The sequence below is a fragment of the Convolutriloba macropyga genome, chromosome 4 (assembly GCF_964194025.1).
Source record: "Convolutriloba macropyga chromosome 4, txConMacr16.3, whole genome shotgun sequence".
Lineage (NCBI taxonomy): Eukaryota > Metazoa > Xenacoelomorpha > Acoela > Convolutidae > Convolutriloba > Convolutriloba macropyga.
In genome coordinates, this window is record NC_134471.1 from 55865821 (window position 1) to 55888659 (window position 22839).

Sequence of the window (22839 nt, forward strand, 5' to 3'; positions counted from 1 at the left end):
TCAAATAATTGCAAATATTAATTACGAGCAAAACTCCTTGTCCATTTTTTGAAAACCACTAATAACCAAATCCAAATCATCAGATAAAATTTATAATCAGAAGATTAACCGGCACTTTTTTGGAACAAAATTTGGGACTATTCCTCAATGCGACTTGGCAATAAGTCGACTAAAAATGAGCAAAAGGGGCAAAGTTTATTAAAATATTGCTTTTTTTTTAAAAAAAAAAATTAATTTCGAACTGATTAGAAACATTGTGCATCAAATGAAATCATTGAGAGAGTCTTTTATACCTGGATAGAGAGCAACTGAGGCCTTTCATTATCAAGGATATGTCATACGACCACAAAAAGAACGGCAGATAGAGGAAAAACTAAAAATTTGTACAAAAAATTATGCACGAAAACGATGTCCCCCCAATCAATTAAATATTAAGCTAATCACTAATAAAAAAAAATCTTTCTTTACATTTTTTGAAGGTAACAACAGTTGTAAATCAAACGACGCCCATTATTGTGATACTGTGAAAAGAAAACAAAAACCTACAAAGAAGGGGCAAAAATGCAAAAATCACAAAAATTGGTTTTATGAAAACTGGTTGTTCCAAGAGGAATGACCATTTGAGGAAAATAAAACCGTTGTAAACAGCAAATTGTATTCCAATAGATAAATGATGTGAATTGTATATAGAGATGCTTAGCTACAATTTAACAAAAATAAAATTGGCAGATCTCAAAAATCAATCTCCTCTTTTTTATTAAAAACAAATATTTTCAAAATTTATAGGCAACAAATTTTTCGACTAAAGGAGTAGACAGTTTGTCTTTCAACTACTCGTAAAACTAATTGCAACTGTTTTTCAAGAGACTAAATCATAAGACTAAAAATAACATTAAATACTAGCTGAACTAATAAGTTACAAAAAACAATTTTACGAAACCACAGCTTTGAAGTCACTAAATTTATAAGATATTAACCGCGAGAATATAACATCTTCATTTGCGTCTCTTTTTATCATCATAACGTCTTTTTGTAAAACTTTTATTACAAAATAACAACAGAAAGAACCACAAAAAGTGATATTTTTCTAAACTTCACAAAATTCTTCTGAAACAAATTGTCTAAGCGCTGAAGACATCATTTAAAACGATTAAGCAACAGAAAAATTGTTTGATTCAACAAAACATTAAAAGGAGCTCTAAATAATGAGGCTAATTTACGAAAATGATACAGCATTGTAAAATACGAAAAAAAAAACGCAAACCAGAACAAAAGGGATAAGTTGGAGAATGCTATTACTCTTTTTTTTTAGAAATTTCATTCGAAAGTCAAAACAACCATTAGCTATTTACCGATATCAGTTTTTAAGTTCATTTGTTTTTCTATAGATGGCCACTGAGACTTTTAATAACACAATATTTAGCATATGGCAACAAAAATTAAAAACAAAAAAAGGGCAAAAATAAAAAGCTCTAACAATTTCTGCAAGAGAACGGTGTCGCAGCCCTTCAAACCATATGTTATGAAAACAAAAAATATGCTCAATTTCCAATGTTGTAAAGTTTCTTAGATAGATTGTTAAATCATGTTACAATTTACAAAAGAAACAAAAACAACAACAAAAATGCAAAATTATGAATAAAAATCAGAAAATTTTGTATGAAAACTCGTAGTACCAAAAGCAAGAAAACTTTCTGTTAAAAATATCGGCCACAAAATTAGTTTGTCTTCTATACGGAGGAAAGGTTGACCTGTACTTACTGAGAATAAGCAAAATGTTGACTAAAATAAAATAAATTTGACAAGTTCAAAAAATTACAGAAATTTCCTTAAAACAAATACATTCAATAACATAAAAAACAATAGGTAACAACTGAATGAATAGAAAAGGTTCACTTGCACCTGTTGAGGAAGAAATATAGATCTTTGAGTGGCTAAACTTAAAATTCAGACTGCCAAAGGAATAACAATTGAAGGCAAAAACAAGAATTCAGTTAAATTTTACTAAAACTCTTCCTCAAAGACAAAAAACCCTTTGGTTCTCTGAAAACGAACCGTATCTACATTCGGCCTCAAGTTTACGTAAATTGGAGCTGTCATTAGCGGAGCCGTGAATAAAAAAATTTGTCAGTAATTAACATTAAAAAAACAAGCAAAACATTTTGAAAAAAGGCAGCATCAAAATAAAAACCAAAAAGTATCTGATTCTAAGAATCCATGATATCGTCTAACCTCTCCCTAATTTTGTCTTGCGCCCAGTAAACCGACCAACTGTTCCAAGTGTTTGCGAATTAGACCAATTGTTGCGTGGAATTCATCAAATTTTTTTCATCAAAAAAAGAACGATGCATTTTGTATAATTATCGAGGTAAACTGCAAAGTTTTAAATCCAGAAGACTTTCATCCGCCGCCTAATTGCAACTAGCGCTCTTTCTTAGATTAGGGAGTTTGTTTTAAGTTTTCTGGGTTACTAAGTCTGGCAAGCGTTAACAAAGTGGACCAAAAATCATATTTTGTGCCATTTTTGATGAAAAAATTTTGAAAGTTTTATCAAAAATTTTAGCCAAACAAACATCAATCAAACAATTCAGCAATCAAACAATTCTCTAACGGTATCAACAACACTCAGTCGTTAAAAATTTTAACTTATTTTGAATTATATTAGCGAAATTGTGCCAAATTTTAGCAAACATTACTGAAAATGTGAACAAAAACAGTCGAATGTTCACAAAACTTTAAACCTCGATAACTCCCTGTAAAAAACGAAATCGTAAAAATCTTTTTAATGCCGTATTCTACGCTGAACGGGCTTTTCAATGATACCACTCACAATTCTCTACGATGAATATATTGATCGGCCAACATTGACTTAACAAAAAAAACCAGTTGAGTAAATAGTTCCTCCCTCCCTGCTAAAGTGGGGGTCGGAACAATTATTTGTTTGTTTAAAGTTTCAAGTTATCTACAGCGAGCAAGGGTTCTGTTGAAGCACTGGACAAACACATTTCAAGATTGCATATGGATGATATGAGACAAACTGCTGAAAAAGATGCCTTTTGTGCCCACAAACAAGCACCTGGTTATCTGTTGTGGCATGTGACTGAAGAACAGATTGTGACTCTGATGAAGTCAATCACAAAATCTAACCCTAAGCGAGAACTCCGTATGGTTCCAAATTTTAGGCATAATTTGGAATTGCCTAAAAGAGTTGAATTAATCCGCAGAGCCGTTACTGAACTGCAAAGGGACAGTTGGCAAGCCCCATCAGATATTAAGGAATTTACTTAATTACGTTATTTTGAGAATCTGGCACTGCAGTGATCTGTCACTTTAAAACGTGCGTGTTTCGAAGACATTATTCAGTTCTCACTGGAGATTGTAACACTAAGATTTTCTGTCTGCTCTTCTGAGCCCAAATATTGCTGCTAATTCTTCTGCACAAAAAAAGTACTTTTGTTGCTAAGTCTTGTGCACAACACTAAGTATTTGCTTTGCGACAAGAGGAAATTATTTAGCACAGCTATATGGAGGAATTCACATGGGGATAGATTTGTTAAACTCAGGAATACAAACTGATCGGCACCCATACAGCCAAAAAACGTCATGAATGCAAATGAATCGCATTAATGCGTAAACGTTTGCCAGATTTTCCAAAACGTATCTGGGGGAGAGGGTCTAATAACGGCAAAAATTCAAATCAAATTGTTGAAATTAATCAGCGTAAATTCACAATTGTGATTCACGCCCAGGTTGAGGTCCCAAAACGAACCCACCTCTGATAAAGGTAACTTTTCGATCGCTCTGAAGTCTGATTATAAGTGACATCGATCGGATTGTGACGGTCTGATCAGAGATCACTTTGGTCTGGGACCCGAACCTGGGGGGTCTCAATGCTCAACACTGAAATTGATCAACTCACCCATAATTTCGATGCAGAAAGTGTCTGGTTCTTTTTCCTCTCTGGGCTCCTCCCCCTCAATTCCATTCTCCTCAATCACTGCCCCGCTGCCACTGGCTGTCGAATTGCTCCTCATTACTGGTGTCTTTGGACCAGCTGAATTTTGGGCCTTCAAAATGAATGGAAATTATGGCAACTGATGAGATTATTGTTTTTAGACGCAAGCGGTATTAATCTTGTTTAGATCCTTAGTTCTCCAAATGGAATTTTAGCGCAATATTTTTTAATCAAAATCTAAACTTTTCTCCGATACTACAAAGAAATCGACTAATCCAGTCTAGAACTAAAAAACAATGATTTAGAAAAATTTAAAGAATCTCAGAGATCTCTTAATGAAACCGTATCTTACCAACAGAATTGTTTATCACTCAAATTAGTGTTTCTAAACAAAGAAAAGAAATAGTTTTGGAAACTCAAACAATACCGCCATTAGCGTCTACTGGTACCAAAACAAACACTCGTTACAAAGAACGTGGCTCGAACATGGTCTTTTGACACCCAATGTGAAAAGCGCTTAAATTACGTTTGAGTAGTATCCACACGGCAATTTAATAACTTAAAATGGAAAACACTACCAAAGAAATTGATGTATTTATAGTTACGTTCGGCTCAAAGGGCATTCCACAAAATTTTAAAAGTTTGACGATATAATCCTTTAAGGATAATAAAATGAGAGATTATGCTGCAGGTGATTTGCCGCCTACGCAAAAACTGTTTTGCGGCGGAAAGTTGATTCCACTTTCCTACTTCGAGTCTAAAAGTGAAAAACACTGAGTGAAATATCCATTTAGGGCATCCCCTTTTCATCCTCGAAGTTTGTAAGTACGTTTCACACGTAGAATTTATTTAGATAGGAAAAGTGAAATGTTGTACAAAAATGAGTGAGTTGACTCTCAAACCGTCGACGCTAGTAATTAAGGCTTGCTTTTCGCCGAATGGAGTTTTTCTGGTTGAAATAATGTGGAAAAAGGAAAAAAATTAACTCTCCTGATCAAAAATTCGTGAATTATTTTCTTTCAATTGAAATTTAATTATTATTGCTGCAAGACCCTTTATTCTGGACAATATCTAGTTGTCCGTGCCTCTGTAAGTTGCAAGAAGCAAATAAAGTTATATCACAGGAGCAAAGCAATGTTTTCAAAATTACAAAAAAAACATTAATAATTTTCCGCTTAAAAGTTAACAAAAAAACTTGTTATCTTATAAAAATCTTCCGAGATATGGTATGATGGATCACCAATCATTACACGGAGGATCTTTTCACATGATCACTACCTCAAGATCAAAAGATAATAGAAAAATTGATAAGCTATATTGTAACGAGTTCAATGTAGCAGAGGGCCCTGTTTAATGTAAATACGTAAAAGCCTTTGTTGTGAAAAAAATAGGGAAATATTTTTTACAAACTGTTTATTACAGAAAGAACAGCAAGCTTTATTTATGCATAACTCAATTTAGTTCATTAAGCAAATAATCTAAGCCGTTTATAGGTTTCTGCAAAAAAACGGACAAAACGTAACATAAAACTATTAAACTACAAAATGAAGCATTTCTTATGAAAAAAATATATATTTTTTAAGAAAATCATGAATTAAACAAAATTTTTGTGGTTCTATAAAACTTTGGGTTATTGTCATGTTGATCAAATCATTAACAATTTCAATTAAGTACCTTTCTTCATTTCCAGCCTCAATTTGTTTGAAAGCTATAAAAGCGAACCTGGTTTGTTCAGATTTATTAATATTTCCTCCTGTTAATTAGAGCTCAATTTGTCTACTTCAGGCTAAGAATGTTGCGATTCTGCTAAAATCAAACACGCATTTTTTCTATTCAACCAGTAGAGAATAAAAGACAAAGACTTGCTTTATTTTGACTGGATTTTTTTTCAGTTTCTGTTAGATCGTGTCAAATGAAGCACTATAATCAGTGAAAATTTTACTTTATAATTCAGCTTTTGTTATCACTGGATACCAAATTATGAACAAAATTCTAGAATACGGGAGTATTACAAAATTTTCTTCATTTACCCCGTAAACCAAATTATAACAGTATCAATATGATTTTGTTTTGTATTTGTGCTCAACACAAGCAACTAATTAAAGTATATATAAAAGACAATGAACTGAAGCTTTCATATTGACACAGTATTATAATTTTTCAGATAGAACTTTTTTTGTTGTTGAAACTTCAGACAGTTTTTGTTCTTGGCCGTATTATCATTGAACTGACAAAAATACTGAGCAATGAATGTCTGCTTCAAGCAAATAAAAGTTGACAAATCGCGGTTTTATCCTAAGGAATCATATACAATAAATTTGCAGCACTAATGAAACAAGATTCATCAAATCTTGGAAAATAATGATAACAGCATCCACCACCTCAATTTAAGCTTAGTGGAAATTTTGGAAGATTTAAATGTTAGTTTTACATATGATCAAGCAAAGAGAATTCCATTTGAAAAATCCAATCGTCAACTATGAGTTCTTCTGACAAGTAAAATTTAACTTCAGAGTTATAGAGTTAAATTGGCTAAATTGGCAATTCCGACAGAACATTGGTTATTCTATGACTGCCGATTTATTTAGGCGATAAACTTATAATTCCTTAATTCACTGAAATTGCCCGAAAAAAAAGTATATTAAATAAATAGATTGAGTAGTTGGCAGATTACCATATGTAAATTGTACAAGCAGATGGTGTTAGTACAACATCCCATAATCAATTACAAAGCAATCAAGCTCAACTCAAGTTGAAAAAATTGATAAAAAACAAACTGCACGTGATGGCGAAAGGATCGATCAGCTTCGTAAGAATCACATCTCCTTCGAAAAAAAAGAAATGACATTTCAGCGTATAGCAGAGGAGAAGAGGAAATTACTTGCTATTAATATACATACATATATACACGAAGCTTTAATCACGCAGCTTTTTTCTTAAAAGAATGCTTTGAGGACGGAAAATCAAAGTCAATGTAGCTAAGAAGTTGCTGCTCAGGATGCGCATTTGAGGACAGCTGGTTCGAGCCCGAGTAGAAACGCAAAATTTTTGTCGAATTAAAAAGTTTTGGGTTAATCAGATGAGAACGGTGGGAAAATAAGACAAAGAGCTAAAATTCGGAGTAATTTAGAGTAATTTGCTCGTATTGGACCTTACTTGCTGACCCGCTGCTATCTTCTCGTCCACTATTTCTGATTTGAAAACGTTAATTTTGTAAATTAGATAAAAAGCGTTTGCAGTTTTTGATAATATTCCTCGGCAGAAATAATTCTCTGACGGTTTGGGCAAATAAAAGGCCTGAAGAATCTCAAAGAAAACAATTTGTTTTTCATCTTGGTGTCCTCAGTACTAATGCATAGATTTCTCACCATTGGTGTCATTTGTAAGATCACTGGAAGCTAAAACCTTTTAGTGACGAGTGCTCACTCATTTCTGGGCAATTTTGATACCGCGCTCTTTTTAATGTCCTGTGGCCGTTTTTTCTCTCTTAATGTTCTTTTGGGTGACAAATTTCGTTTGGATTGGAGTCTCATCGGCTACTGCTGCTCTGTCTTCCAAAGCCGAGCAATTTTTTTCTTAGAAAAAAATCAACTGTAATAACTTGCCTTCAACTGTAACAACTTACATTTAAACTGTAATAAAGATAATCAATGCGTAATCTAACTTTGTATTGCTTATTTAAATTAGCATGGCCAAGTGTATGCGCGGTCGTAAGTTGGGGATGCCTAAAAATGCCATAGCCTTGATGTTAGGAAGTAAATGAAAGAATATTAACCAATTAGAATTGAGAATTTAGATTTGAATTTAAATGCGTGTAAAACGTTCTAATATACATAGAAAGTTCCGAAAAAGTCCATTTAACCTAATTTTAAGTAAATGTAACCACTATATGTATCGATTAAGCTGGTTTTCGGCTTAATATTTTTAGGTTTTCTAGGCACTTGCCGATTGAATACGAACTGATTTTGACGTCAATGACATCAGACAAAAAACCAGTAAAAGAGCATCGAAAAAACCTTGCCGTCTAAGTTTTCACTTGTTGCATTGATCGTTAATGCTTAGGTTGTATGTTTGTACGTCTTGATATTATAATGCTTATACGTTGCTTTGTTCTAATAACACGTTGTTGCTTATATACCGAAATGAATTGACTTCCGAAAGAGTGGTTTTACACCTTTTACATTGGTGCCGCTCCTGCTTATGAACGAACACTTTTAGCCTAATTGTTGTGATAAACGTAATAAAACGTATTAAAGGGCAGTATGGCCACTTGATAATCGTTGCTAAAGCAGCAGAGAAAATTAAGCGTAGCATTTTATTGTTACAGTTTATCAAATATGGGTTTCCCTGAAGATGTGTAGTGCAGCATTTGATACGAAATTATATCTGGCGAGAAACCAGATGATCTTATACTGCGCCCATTTTGCTCGCGTGCTTTCCATTTATATATATATCGCAGATCAATGTACATGTTCTGCTTGCGATGAACGAGTTCTGTGGCCTAAAACTGGATCCGAAGAGTATCTCGAGCTATTAGAGTACCTCAACCCAACCTTCCCTAGAGGCGATTCCCTGTTTGTTGATCTCAAGAGGTTCAGTTTGACAACTGACTATTTTGACGAGCATGGATTTGAAACCCCGATCGAGGTTAAGGAAATCGCAGGTTTAGAGTTACAGGTTCCTCATCCAAAATTTACAATTGATGACGTTGTCAGCTGTTGATGGGTCCTTCAACTCATGGACAATCCCCAACAAAAAAACTGTAAAAACAGAACCTTTTTTGCAGTGAATTGATTACAAACGATTTTAGACGGCAAGTAACCCAACCCCTGATATCTTTCAAAAACATTTTCAAGGGGTTGTGTAGTCAAATAACTCCGTGAAAATCATCCCTAAAAAGTCACCATTAACGCCCATAGTTGAATTTTTTGAGCTTAAAAAACATCAAGGTTTGGAGTTTGATCAAAGCTTCTGAAATCACAAATCTTTTTCCGCCAGATTGTAAAGAAAAGCAAGTAGTACTATCTTGACAAGTCTGAGCGAAATAGAATGTTTTTTAGAAAAGGGAGCTGAGAAACCTTTATATATACTTAGACTTAAAATATCACAAATCTTTTTCCGCCAGATTGTAAAGAAAAGCAAGTAGTACTATCACGACAAGTCTCAGCGAAGTAGTATAATTTTTGGAGAAGGGAGCTGAGAAACTTCTTAAGAAAAAAAAACATCGATTTTGAAAATTTTTTGGTCGAAAGTTGGGAAATTCAGACAAATTGGTCCATTATGGCTACATAGCAAAAAATTGACCTCAGATATGAGAAAAACAAGTGAGCACATAATGCTATATTGTTCAATTTTGAAAATCTTTGGTCAATTTTGAGGCAAATCAAAAAATTTAGAAAATCATTACCGAATATTTATAAATCGTACTTTCAAGCTTAAAACCGTCCAGTTTACTGGATTACCGTTCCGTAATCAAGAATTTGCAAAAAATTGACCAAAACTTGAAAAATTGGACAGATAATGGTGTGAGATATAAACTCATAACCTCCGGCTCAAAAAAAAAATTTGTCTTCTTATTATCTTCGTATCTCGTTTTCGTACCGTACCGTCCGCTTCTTTTTTGTTCCTTAACTTCGCTATTCACAATTTCCGTTCAATTTTCATCAACGTCGCTCTCCCAAAATTTTGTTTTTCGTTTTCGTTTCCAATCATTCCGTTTTTTCTTTCATTCAGAGTTGTTTTTCTCCGCCTAATTTTTCCTTCGATGTAGTATGTCATATGTGATGAAGTATGTTGTTGTTTTTCTCGTAGTATGTTGAGTATGCTAGTATGCTGGTTTGTTGTTTAGGTCTTACAGCTTTCTAGGATGTGACTTAAGTTTATTCTCGAGTTACGGCTGGATTGTGCTTTGACTTTTCAACTTTACTAATTTACTAGCCCTCCTGTTGTAGTATATTGATTTTGCTGCTCTATGTTTTGTGTACATGTATGATTGCTAGTTTATTTGGTCTTGTTGCCTTCTAGGGTGTGACTTAAGTTTATTCTCGAGTTACGGCTGGATTGTTTCTTGATTTTTCCAACTGTCTCAGTCTACAAATACACTATTGTAGTTTATTCAAATTTGATGTAGTTTGTTTAATACCGTTAGTATGCTGAATGTTTGTTGTGGTTTGGGTTTTGATAGGATGTGATTTAAGTTTATTCTGGAGTTACGGCTAGAAAATTTCTTGACCTTTACATACTTTTAGTGTACTACTGCATTGCCGTAAATTAGTTTGTCGTTAAATTTGTCGTTATAGACCCATTATGAACTATGTTAGATTGTCTTGCAGTAGCTTCTCTCTTTCTTCCTAGGGTGTGACTTAAGTTTGTTCTGGAGTTACGGCTAGGTTGTTTGGTTGAGTTTTTGCTGCGGTCTGCTAACATAGTTTCTCCCGCCCGTTCTTTCCCACCTTCCCGTTTCGTTGTTGCGCGTTTTTGCTCGCTTTCCCGCACGTCCCGTTTCCGCTCCGTCGCGCACTGCTCGCTCGACTTCCCGTCCTAAACGTCTCCGTTTCGTCGCGCGTTTCTCGCTCGACTTCCCGTGTGTCTTTAGTCTCCCTCCGCGTTGAGCGCCTAGCGTTCAGCGCCCCACTTCTGTTTATGTCGGACACTGTGTGCTCGACGACCTTTTTTGCTCTTTGGGCGGTTTGTTTTACAGACTGTCTACAGTTTGCTGTGTTTGGTGCCTTTTTGCGTTGGGATTGTTTTGTGTGGGTTTGATTTGTTTGGAGTGTGCTGATAAAAGATAACCGTCTGCAGTGGTAGTTTTGCTGGTATTTGGAAATAATAACATCGTGATGTCTAACAGTCTTGATCAAAAAGTCAAAAAGTTGTACGCTGCCAGGTCAAAGCGTGAAGCTGAATTGCATGCTATACATGAAGATATTCTTCATTGTATAAATAGTCAAAGTAGGCGAGTGAAAGTTGAACGCCTAGTAACGAAGTGCAACGAAGCATTTATGACCGTTGTAGACAAAAATGAGGACCTGATTGCATTTGCTGGAAAAACGGAGGATCCAAGTGCACTTATTCCTTCACTAGAGTCTTACTTAGAGGCAATGACAACCAAGAACGACAAGATCCTCACTTCAGCACGAAACTACATCAACTCTGCTGATGATAAAGTGAGTGAGTTTCAGGAACCGAGGGCTTCCATTCGTTCTAGACTTCCCTCAATTATGACATCGTCAAAAACATCTAGTCAGCGTAAACATGATTATGTTTTTGCTAAAATGAAGCTCGAAGAAATTGAAAAACAAAATGAGGCAGCCATTCGCCTTGCTAAACAGAAAAAGCAAATGGAATTGGATGAACTGGAGGAAAACAACAGGAAACGGTTGGCAGAGGCAACTCTGCAAGAATTTGAATTGCTGGACGCCGTTTCTAAAGGTAGCCAATCTGAAACAACTGCTAGTGCTAGGAGCTCAATGAGAAGTGAAAAGGCTGTCCAAGATTGGATCAACACCTCACTTGCTTTAAGTTTTCACAATGAGGAGAAAACTCGCGAACCACAGGTTATGATTGACCCTCCAGAATGTCTTAGCCACAACAACGGCAAAACAGTGGAAGATCAGAACACTGAAATTTCAAGGCATCCCATTCCAAAAAATTGTCGAGGCAATTACATTTTAAGCAATGAGACCTTGCAGCAACTCGACCCCTATTATACTCCACCTGAAAATTTTTTGGCTGCTGCTAACACACAGGCGTTGTACCAGGCGCAACTAAGGGCGCAAATGAATCAAACAGGCCAGCAAGGCACGGCGCTCCCAAGCATAACTAACCAAGGAACCGCGGATAGTCAGCCGCCTTCTGTACACGCCCCAGGGGCTTCCTCACCGCCCATTCAAAAGCCCATTCCACCACACACGTTCGCACCACAAGAAAATCAGAATATTGCAACCGAGTTTTTTCCCAACGCACAACTTCAAATTTCGCAATCCAGGGGACCTGAAACATCAAGTCTGCCCGAGAATAATTCGGCCCAGCGTATATGTCCCCGACAACAAATTAATTTTGTCCCCCGAGTACCAAACGCCACTCTTCCTCCTTTTCCGACAACAAATCATCCAGCCCCCGCAATAAACGTTCCCCTGCACCCAAGCGCCCCACCAAGTCCAATTATTAAACAGCACAACTCCGAACCCGCTCATCCTAACGTCCTTCCCATTCCGAAACCAGTCTTCTCACCTAACCTCACTGCTCCCATCCCACAAGCCACTTTGGATAATCAGCCTCTCGTCAAAACATTTCAGAATAATAATAACCGAGTACACAAAGTTGTACGTTCCGTTGCTCCGCCTGTCCCAAATATGCCCAATATCCCTCTTGGCCAAAATTTTGTGCCAAATATGAGTCACTGGTGGTTTCCACAGCACAGACCGTCAATATTCAACCAAGACACAACCACCGTGAATAGTCTGCCTCCAAATGTACACGCCCATATCGCACCATCAAGCACTTATTTTCCACCACGAATTTATCACAATTCGCCCCCTTTGATTGATATGCAATCACCGTTAGGCGCGCAGCACGAAAACCTGATCGCGACTACTAATGTTGTACCTGGTCTGGCCACTCCGGTTTTTCAGCCAACATACCCTTATGTTGGGCCCACTCCGTTGAGTTGGAGTGGTCCGCAGGTGTCTGCACCTGCCCCTCCGATACCGGACAATGCGTCATTGATTAGGGAATTAGCTGATGCAATATCCAGCAAGAAAAATGACCCCTTGCCAGAATGGAAACTTGCTCAGTATAATGGCGATCCATTACAATGGCACGAGTGGTATGGTCAATTCAAAAGCGCGATTGACTCGCAATCGCTAAGTGATGACGTTAAATTGACATACCTTAAGACACTCGTCACTGGTAAAGCAAAGATTGCAATCGCTGAGTTTGCTTACTGTGGTTTAATGTACAAGGATGCACTAAGGACTTTGGAACGTAAGTTTGGCCAGCCACAGGCAGTCGTAAGTGCACACTTGGATAAACTAAGCAACTTTCCGCCTCTTAAAATGCACAATAGTGATAACATCATTAACTATTCTGCAGCCATATCCAGCCTCGTTGGGGTTTTCAAGTCATTATCATATGATGCTGACTTGAAGAGCGCTTCCCTACTTAACCAAGCGGTACAGAAGTTACCACCAAACATGAAAGAGTCATGGTCACTCTTTACGGTTAAGAAGCACTGGGTCAAGCCTACCCTCCTTGACTTTAACGATTGGCTTAAAGAAAAGGCTGAGGCCCATGATCTTATGAAACAAAGCGCAACCAAGGCCAAACCTGAAGAGAACATCACTTCAGTAACCAAGACCAAAACAGCCTCAAAAGTGTTTGCATCAAATTCGCAACAAAGGGAAACAAAGAAGCAAATGCCATCTGCTTCCACAAATACTTACTTTCGATGCATTGTATGCAAAGGTAACCACCGGCTATGGGATTGTCGAGTTTTCAAGGAACAGACTCCAACCCAGAGAGCTAAGTTGGTGGCGGATAACAAACTTTGCTTTTCGTGCTTACGGGACAAGCACACATTCCGCCAGTGCCCTCAACCAAGAAAGTGCCGAGCAGAAGGGTGTAATAGTTCGCATAACTCACTATTGCATGGAGCAGATAGGGTTTTCCCAACAAAACAGTCGACAAATTCCAATACCATTCAACCTTCTGGCAACACAGGTCAAAGTAAAGCAACTTCTAGACAACTCCAGCCTAATAAGACCACAACAATGTCATCTGTTACTGATGTTAAGTGGCTCCTTCAGGTGACTGAATTGCAGTTGGTCAATTCGTCCGGTTTAGATACCAAGGCTTTAGTCTTGTGTGATACCGCCTGCAGTAACTCTTGGGTGGCCGGTAGTCTCGCAGATAGACTCGGTTTGCACGGTAAAGCACTAAAGCTAACTGTCAAGGGTATTAATACCGAAGAAGTAGTTGATACTAGGGTTGTTGAAGTTACTGTGAAACCAAGAGAACAACAAGATTTCGAACCATTCACCGTCAACCCTTTCGTTAAAGAGAGTCTGAACGTCGGCTCAGATATAATTAATGTACAGGCCCTGCAAGAGACTTACCCACACTTAGCAGTCCTTGATCCCGTAACATATTCCTATAAAGACATTGAGATGATACTCGGACAAGATGTCTATCATGCCATCCGCCCGTTAGAATACTTCTCTGCCGATGAGAAGCGTTCACCCGTTGCCGTACGCTTGCCCATAGGTTGGGTTTTAAGCGGTCCGTTACCATCAAGTTCGTGTTTAACCTCAACGTGCTTTAAAGTGAATATCGAACAAGACAATGAGTTAGCAATTCAAGTAAAGTCATGGTACGACATTGAATCATTCGGGGCAAACAAGCAGGTCGACTCAAGATCTGCAGCAGACGCAAGGGCTCACGAAATCCTTGAGAGTACCACCATACACAATGGCCTGAGATACGATGTCGGAATGCTGTGGGCAGCAGATAACACCAAGCTCCCAAATAATTACTTCTCATCCCTTGTGCAACTAAAATCTCTCGAAAAACGATTGGCTAAGGATGAAGACCTTAGAGAGAAGTATACTAGTACCATCAAGGAAGACCTAAACAAGGGGTATGTAATTGAGGTTCCGGACGCTCACAAGGTTGAGAAGCGGTCCGGTAAAGAGTGGTACCTACCCCACCATCTGGTTTTAAACCCGAACAAACCGGGTAAGGTGCGTAGGGTGCTCAATGGAGCAGCAAAATTTCATGGCGCCTCACTGAATAAATCTTTGCTCACTGGCCCTGGTCTGCTCCAAAACCTTATTTACGTACTTCTTCGCTTCCGACAACATCCATATGCCGTCTCTGCCGACATCGAGGGAATGTTTCTACAGGTTGGTGTATTACCATCAGATCAACCATCACTTCGCTTTCTGTGGCGGGAGGACCCCACAACTAACGTTGTAGTGTATCAATATACGCGCCATATATTCGGGGCTAAAGACTCGCCCACATGCGCCAACTATGCATTACAACGCACTGCGAGAGACAATGCCAAGTTTTACCCCGAAGCTGCAAAAGCCGTCCTTGAAAACTTCTACATGGACGATTACCTTGACTCAGTGGAGTCTCCTGAGAAAGCCATCAATAGATCGAAGGAATTGGTACATCTTCTCCATCTCGGTGGGTTCAAGCTTACAAAGTTTGTAAGCAATGTGCAAAATCTGGCTGATCGAATTGATGGTTCGCCTCAATCTACTGAGCCCAAGGTTATTGTTTCATGTCAGGAGGATTCATCGCATGTGCTAGGGTTAAAGTGGGATCACACTAATGACACTTTAGTTGTGAGTAGGGGTACAAGCTGCGCTATCACCAAGTCCCTCACGCAACGCTTGGTCCTAAGTCTTGTCTCGAAAGTCTTTGACCCCATTGGTCTTGTCGCACCGTTTACCGTCGGTGCGCGACTGCTCTTAAAAGACATCTGGCGTGTCACAGGACAACAATGGGATGACGAGCTCCCACAGGACATTGTTCAAAGATTTTTGGTTTGGAGTGCGGACTTACCAAAGCTTGAAAACATCAAAATTCCCCGAAGTTATTTTAGTGGACCCTTTGATAATATAGAGTTGCATATGTTCGGTGACAGTTCGCAGGATATTTTCAGTGCGGTCGCATTCCTGCGAGCCCGTGTAAAAACACCTACGGGCGAAGAAAAAACAGAGCTTGCGTTTGTTTTAGGGAAAGCGCGCGTGGCGCCAATGAAAATAATGACTGTCCCAAAACTCGAGCTACAAGCAGCTCTACTTGCCGCTCGACTGAAAAGGGAAATTACACAAGCACTTACCGTAACTGTTAACCAAGTATTCATGTGGACAGATAGCACGACGGTTCTTCAATGGATTAACTCTAATGAAAAGCAACCAATCTTTGTTGCAAACCGCGTTTGTGAAATTTTGGAGTATACCAGCGTTGACCAATGGAACCACGTCGCAACTAAGGATAATCCAGCTGACGCTGGCACGCGTGGAATGTCCGCTGAGGTTTTGCAACTAAGCAGTTGGGTCAATGGTCCACATTTCTTAACTAACTCAAGTTTCCCTTTCGTGCCGAACAAAGATGTCATTAATAACATCAAACTTGGCGTCAACCGAGCAGTCATTATAGAAAACACTGTTTCTCTTGCTACATCTGTTAAAAACAGACAACTCCCGTTCCGTCGTTATTCCCATTTGATAAGTTTAGTTCTTATCAAAAGTACTTGCGCATTGCCGCATACGTTCTCCGGCTTTTGCCAAAACATGCCGGCTACCGTAACCTTGATGGTAGCATTACCGACCCTACTGAGCTTGACGAAGCCGAGCGTCATCTACAGTACTTGGTGCAAGGAGAGTCTTTTGAAGCCGAAAGAAAAGATCTTCTGGACAATAAATTCGTTAAACGGAGTAGCCGAATTGCTCCACATTCACCGTTTATTAGTCCAAATGGGCTAATCCGTTCCTCGGGCCGCATCAAGCGGTTAATTGAAGTTGGGTTTAACGTAAAGTATCCAATCATTTTAGACGCACGTCATCCGTTTGTAAAACTGTTTCTTGAACACACTCACCTAAAGCATTATCATCAAGGCGTTGAATACCTAAGATCAATTGCGCAGGAACACTACACAGTACTGAAACTAAGATCATCCTTGCGTTCCATCAAAGCACACTGCCTGAGATGCCGAGAATTCCAAGCTGTAACTATGCAACCAATCATGTCTGACTTACCTAAGGAGAGACTTGCTTACCAGTCTCCTCCCTTCAGGAACACTGGCGTTGACTACTTTGGGCCATTCTATGTTACTGTCCGCCGTACTACTGAGAAAAGGTGGGGCTTCCTCTTCACCTGTCTCACTACTCGCGCTGTCCATGTCGAGATAGTTACATCCATGGACACCAGTTCTTGTGTTATGGGAGTTGAGCGGTTTGTGTCACGTAGGGGTACACCTGCCATGATTTGGTCGGACAATGGCACTAACTTTATTGGAGCGGAGAAAGAACTCCGAGAAAGTATTGAAAAGTGGAACGTTGTCAACATTGCAGCTGAGCTCGCTCACAAAGGTATAAAATGGAGATTAAATCCACCCAGCGCACCACATCAAGGTGGTATCTGGGAGAGGTTGGTACGCAGCTTCAAGCGCGTGTTGTATACTATTCTTGGCACGCGTCGCCTCACGGATGAGGTACTGCATACTACCTTTTGTCTCGTGGAGAATGCTCTCAATTCGCGTCCTTTAACACCAGTAAGCGCTGATCCGTGCGATTTCAACGCTTTAACGCCCAACCACTTTCTTCTAGGAGAATACTCTACCGGTATTCCGTCTGTTGTCGGCAATAATGAGCTTGACCATCGTAAACGCTACGCCCGTGCGCAGTCGTACGCTAATGCGATCTGGTCCCGTTGGATCAGAGAGTACGTACCGACGCTGAACCGACGCTCTAAGTGGCAGACGCCTGCCGAGCAACACCTTAAGACCGGTGACTTGGTTTGGATAGTTGAGGAAACCAACCCTAGGGGTTACTACCCAACCGCTCGGATTGTGGAACTCAGTTACGGCTCCGATGGCGTCGCGCGCTCCGCCGTTTTACGTACGTCGACCGGTTCACTCGTCCGCCCGCTTGTAAAACTTGTACCAGTTTTCCCAACATCTTCTTCCGGGCCGGAGGATGTTACGAAGTAAATGAAAGAATATTAACCAATTAGAATTGAGAATTTAGATTTGAATTTAAATGCGTGTAAAACGTTCTAATATACATAGAAAGTTCCGAAAAAGTCCATTTAACCTAATTTTATGTAAATGTAACCACTATATGTATCGATTAAGCTGGTTTTCGGCTTAATATTTTTAGGTTTTCTAGACACTTGCCGATTGAATACGAACTGATTTTGACGTCAATGACATCAGACAAAAAACCAGTAAAAGAGCATCGAAAAAACCTTGCCGTCTAAGTTTTCACTTGTTGCATTGATCGTTAATGCTTAGGTTGTATGTTTGTACGTCTTGATATTATAATGCTTATACGTTGCTTTGTTCTAATAACACGTTATTGCTTATATACCGAAATGAATTGACTTCCGAAAGAGTGGTTTTACACCTTTTACACTTGAAAAAGAACCAATTTTGATTTTTGTACTTTTTCTCTAGAAAAACATTGATGTGGAACCTTTGGGGCAATTATGACGGTGAATATAACTTTGACACTCAACATCGAAACGTGAATTTTTGAAATTTTTCAAAAAACTATCCAATTTGATATTCCATAGGCATTATCGGTTTATCAAATATTTAAAACCTTATAGATGTGTCGTCAGTGAGATTTAAAAACTCACATTTTAGGTCTCGGATTCAATTAAAGCCGCAGTTTGTAGCGATTATTATTTGTTTCTTCTAATTTTGTCATGGTTTCTGACAGTTTTTGCACACTGCCTCTAATTGTGTCTAACCTTTAGAGGAACCAACCCTATCAGAGCCCAGAATTTAAAATTTTGCTTTTAGCACCTGATCTTTACTCCAGGTTCGTTACCGTACGTTTAAGTCTTGATTGTTTGTAGGGGAAAAACCAGCTATAGAATTTGGAGACAATTGTAGTGCTGATTATAAAATGAAAATTAAGTTTGAAATGAACTTTTTGACTGCCGTCGAAATATTTTGTCCATCTGGAGGTGCATAAGGGAACAATATATGTTTTAAATCTGGCAGACGTTCTACCACAGAGGTTTCAGAATACACTGTTCCAGTAGTAGACATTTTAAAAGCAAGGGCATTTTAGCAAATCTAGGTAATTTTTTAAATTTTTCTTAATTTGCTACAGTTTTTGCACTCTGTATCTATTTGTTTGCAAACTTTAAAGGAACTAATACCCTCACACTAACTCTCTTCTTACACCTCCTCTCCTGCTCCTACACACAAATACCACAAGTACATGCATATACACCCCCTTAAGCGCACACACATACACAAACATAAACACACAAGTACAAATACCGATACCGAAAATAATCACGTTTGAAATTTTTTGGCGTTTGATCCTTATTAATGGTTCGTTAACGCTTTTCTTGATTTAATTCTTGATTTTTTTTGAAAAACAATATATGAATATCTTGAGATCGTGAGGCAATTTAACTTAAAATTGACAGTATAATTGAAATGAAGTTTTTGAGATTTTTCGAAATATTTTGTCAGTTTTGATGTTTCATGAGCATAATCAGCCGAATCGTTTTTCAAGATCTTGCAAAGGTGTTTTTTGCCATCTAAATTTTTTGAGGTTGTTACAGCCTAATTGTTTTTTAAGGGTTTTCAGATGTGTTTCCAGCTAGATTTTGTAAAAAAAATAGTTTGAAATTATTTAGAACCGCGATTTGTGGCAAAACTTAAAAAGTTTTCTAATTTATTTTTGTTTCTGACAGTTTTTGAAGTCTGCTTCTAATTGTGATTCACATGTAGAGGATTGTTGAAAGCTTTCATTTAAGGCTTTTATTTGGTAGCGTTTGTAATCCATGGTGATCAGTAAATTTTAGTTTTCTGCCGTTTCACTCAATTAAGCAAGAGTATTTTGAATCAAAAAGCAAATTTTGAAAATTTTGTGACCTGAAAAATAAAAATTCTAGGAAAAGATAACTTTTTCTGCTTTATGTTTGAAATTTGAAACTTGATTTTTGTAATTTTGAGAGCTCTAAATAGTCTGAAATCTTCCATATCGCAAAAAGTCGTTTGGGTACAGAGATAAAGTGATTCATACAATAGTTTATAACCAGCAGAAAACAGAGGGACGATGTGAGCAATTTTTTTAATTATGCAGAAACGTTTTAAATAGTTGATAGCAACGCATTTTTTAGAGATTTATAGACGACTTTTGAAAGAATTAATTTGAAAAAGCTATAAACATGATAATTAAACTAACTTTTCCGCAATTGTACAATGCAATGATGAAGTGTTTGCCTCCGTATTTCTTCCTTCGTGTCCGGTACTTCCGTAGTCTGGCCGCCTCTGGGTCATCCGGGTCGTCCAGTCCCAGAATGTTTTTGCGGAAACTGCGACTCCAAGTTTTGCGCCAGCTGCCGGAACGACCTCCAGATTTGGCGACTCGGCGTGCAATCAGTGCCGATTTTTGACTTTTTCTGAAAATGCATATAGGGTTTTTTTGGTCTCATTGGTAACTAAGAATATATTTGTCAAGGTAAACAAGATCTGGAGAAATTTATCGTAGCAAGATCTTATCAATATTCATGAATAATTCTTTGTCGTTCAAATTCTTGAAAAAGTGTTTCAGTTTGTCAAGACTAATACCTTGCCTGTCATCAATACCTAACAAGTTTTGTTTCACCGGATTGTTATTTTGGGATTATCCAGGGTAAACACGTAGTTGTGTGCAACCTCACGGGTTGACCAGCATAAAAGAAACTTACCAATGATAAAAAGCCATAAATAGATGTCATCATGAAAACTTACCAACCATACAGCGATCATCAAAAATTTTTAGTTTGACTTCAAACTACAGATGAAAAAAAGATAGTTGCATCTTCAAAACACCATTTCTCTGCAAGAATTGTCTAATTTCTAAATCTTTTTCTTTTATGTTTCATTACTGACTATGGAACGCCACTAAAAAGTTTATGAACCGTTTTATGGTTAGAAAGATTTCATAAACAAATAGATCATAAAAATTGTCCTTGGTTGTACTGTAATGTAGCAAATCATATTAAAAAACGATTTGCAGGTTGTAAACTAACAAAACAAAAAAATCACATGGTGCTTTGGTCAACATTGTAACCAGACCAACACAAAGTTTCCATTGGACTCAGTTTTCAAGAAAAAGTAAAAAAAAAATCAATTTTTGGGTTACACACGCCTTTCAAATTGTGATTTTTAGTTGATTACTCAAACAAGTCTGGACATAAAATTGTCAATGAGTAATTTTGAAAGACTCAAATTTCGGTAAACCATGGAACTCAACAAGTTGTGTTTTTTTTGTCAAAACCTTCGAGACCACATCAAAAGTTGGACGGGCACTTTCAATTTCGTTTAAAGATACAGAAAAACATAATCTTCTTTGTGGACTGCTGAAGAACTCGAAATGTCTATTTGCTCCAAGTGCTCTCACAGTGGACAAAATGGGGGGAAGAGAGGGCCGCCAGAAAAACTGGAAACTCTCAAAAACGAATTTTTAAAAACAAATTGAAAAAAAAATTCAGACAATCTTGTAGCCATTTTTTTCTGCTTTGCTTTATTTTGCTTTGAACTAGTTTTGTCTGGCCCAGCTTTTAGCCCTTACCCTGTGCTTGGAAACAACACTCTAAGAATTGATTTTTTTTGCTAATCCACCGTATCGGTACCCAGCAAGAACGGGAACGAGGATTGGAACATAAACAGATAGCACTAAAATGTCTTAAGTTATTGAAAAAAAACTTTAGTATTTTTTCCGAAAAATTTAGCAGAACAAATTACTAACAACAAAGCGGGCCATAAACAATTATTACTCAAAGAACCGACCTCACATGGAAACTTATTATCCACTAAATGGGCCAAACATGGAAACTTAGCATAGAAAATCATTAATCCTATTTTCCTGATCATCAAGCGGGTCATTTCTTATGGACCGTTTGCTAAATTAAAATTCACAAAAAATTGTTGTTCCGACTAATTTCAGTGGGGGAGTAATTATATACTCAAAGGAGTATTTGTTCAAATTTTTGTTATTTAAATTGCTTGAGTCACAAACTTGATAACATTAGGATTTGGGAAATGAAAGACGTCACTTCACAATAGGAACATCAAAAAAACAAAGTGGTTCAAGAATACCCTAAAAAACCTGCGTGCCAAGAAAACAATTTAAATGGGAGTGGTGTGGAGGCAAATCAAAAAATCAGAAACGGGCAAATTTCTGCCAAGTCCGACTAAAGTTTGAAAAGTTCTATGCTACAGCTAAAAAGGACTTCTATAGTAAAAAAAACTTGTCAATTGTGTCGGAGACTCAAGGCGTAGCTATAAGTTGTTAAATAATACTATAGGCCGCTCTACTAAAAATCTTACTCTGCCAGTTCTGCCGTCTTGCGCAAGTGATAAAAATAGTTTTCCCAGCACGGACCTTGCGAACAATTACATGAGTTTTTTTAGCACCATTGGAGAGAAAATCCGCTGTGATCTTAAAGATTAAAAATTTTACCCACAATGCCTAGTGATCAAGCATTTGCTTTTTATCTATATCCAACTGACGGATCAAAAATGAAGCAAACTATACTGCAGCTTGATGATAATTTCTCTTGTGGTATTGACAACTTGAGCAATGTACTAGTGAAAGTGACTGAGTACATAACTACGTCGTATCTACTTGAAACCGTTGAAATTTCTTTTCAAAAAGCCTGGCTTCAAAATCAGCTGCGTAAAGCTAAAGTTGCACCGCTTCATAAGTCGAGTTCAAGGACTGATGAAAATGACTATTGGCCAATATCACTTCCTGTTGTGTGGAGTTAAACTTTTGAAAGAGTCATGTGCAAAAAAGTTTACTACTAAGTTTTGAATCTATTCCACAGTTAATTTTTTGGGTTGCGGAAAAAAGAATAGATGTATTGATAACTCAGCAAAGCTGACCTAGGAAAATTAATCGGCAGAATTAAATGCTCAAACATGGAAGATCAAAAAAAGTTAATTTTTTTACATCTCAAAAAGGCCCATAGTATCCTGATTTAAGAAAATTCGTGCTATGGAATACGCGGTCAGTCGCTAAAATGGACTTCCATTCTTTTATATAACCAATTGCAGCATATAGAATTTGAAGTTTTTAAAATGTCAATTAAAAAGGTAAGCTGCGGTGTGCTAGAGGGGTCTGCCCTATGTCACATTC

The 22839-nt window shown here is 37.7% G+C and overlaps 1 protein-coding gene across 1 annotated transcript in view; it reads right to left on the reverse strand.

Annotated features, from left to right (window-relative positions):
- The window catches only part of LOC142338533 (uncharacterized), a 60996-nt gene that overhangs the window by 14796 nt on the left and 23361 nt on the right, over positions 1-22839 (reverse strand). Inside the window, exons 5-6 of the mRNA XM_075388319.1 lie at positions 19900-20116; positions 3920-4067 (exon numbers count right to left, since the gene is read on the reverse strand). Coding sequence (XP_075244434.1) covers positions 3920-4067; positions 19900-20116 — 365 coding nt within the window. The remainder of the gene's footprint in view (positions 1-3919; positions 4068-19899; positions 20117-22839) is intronic.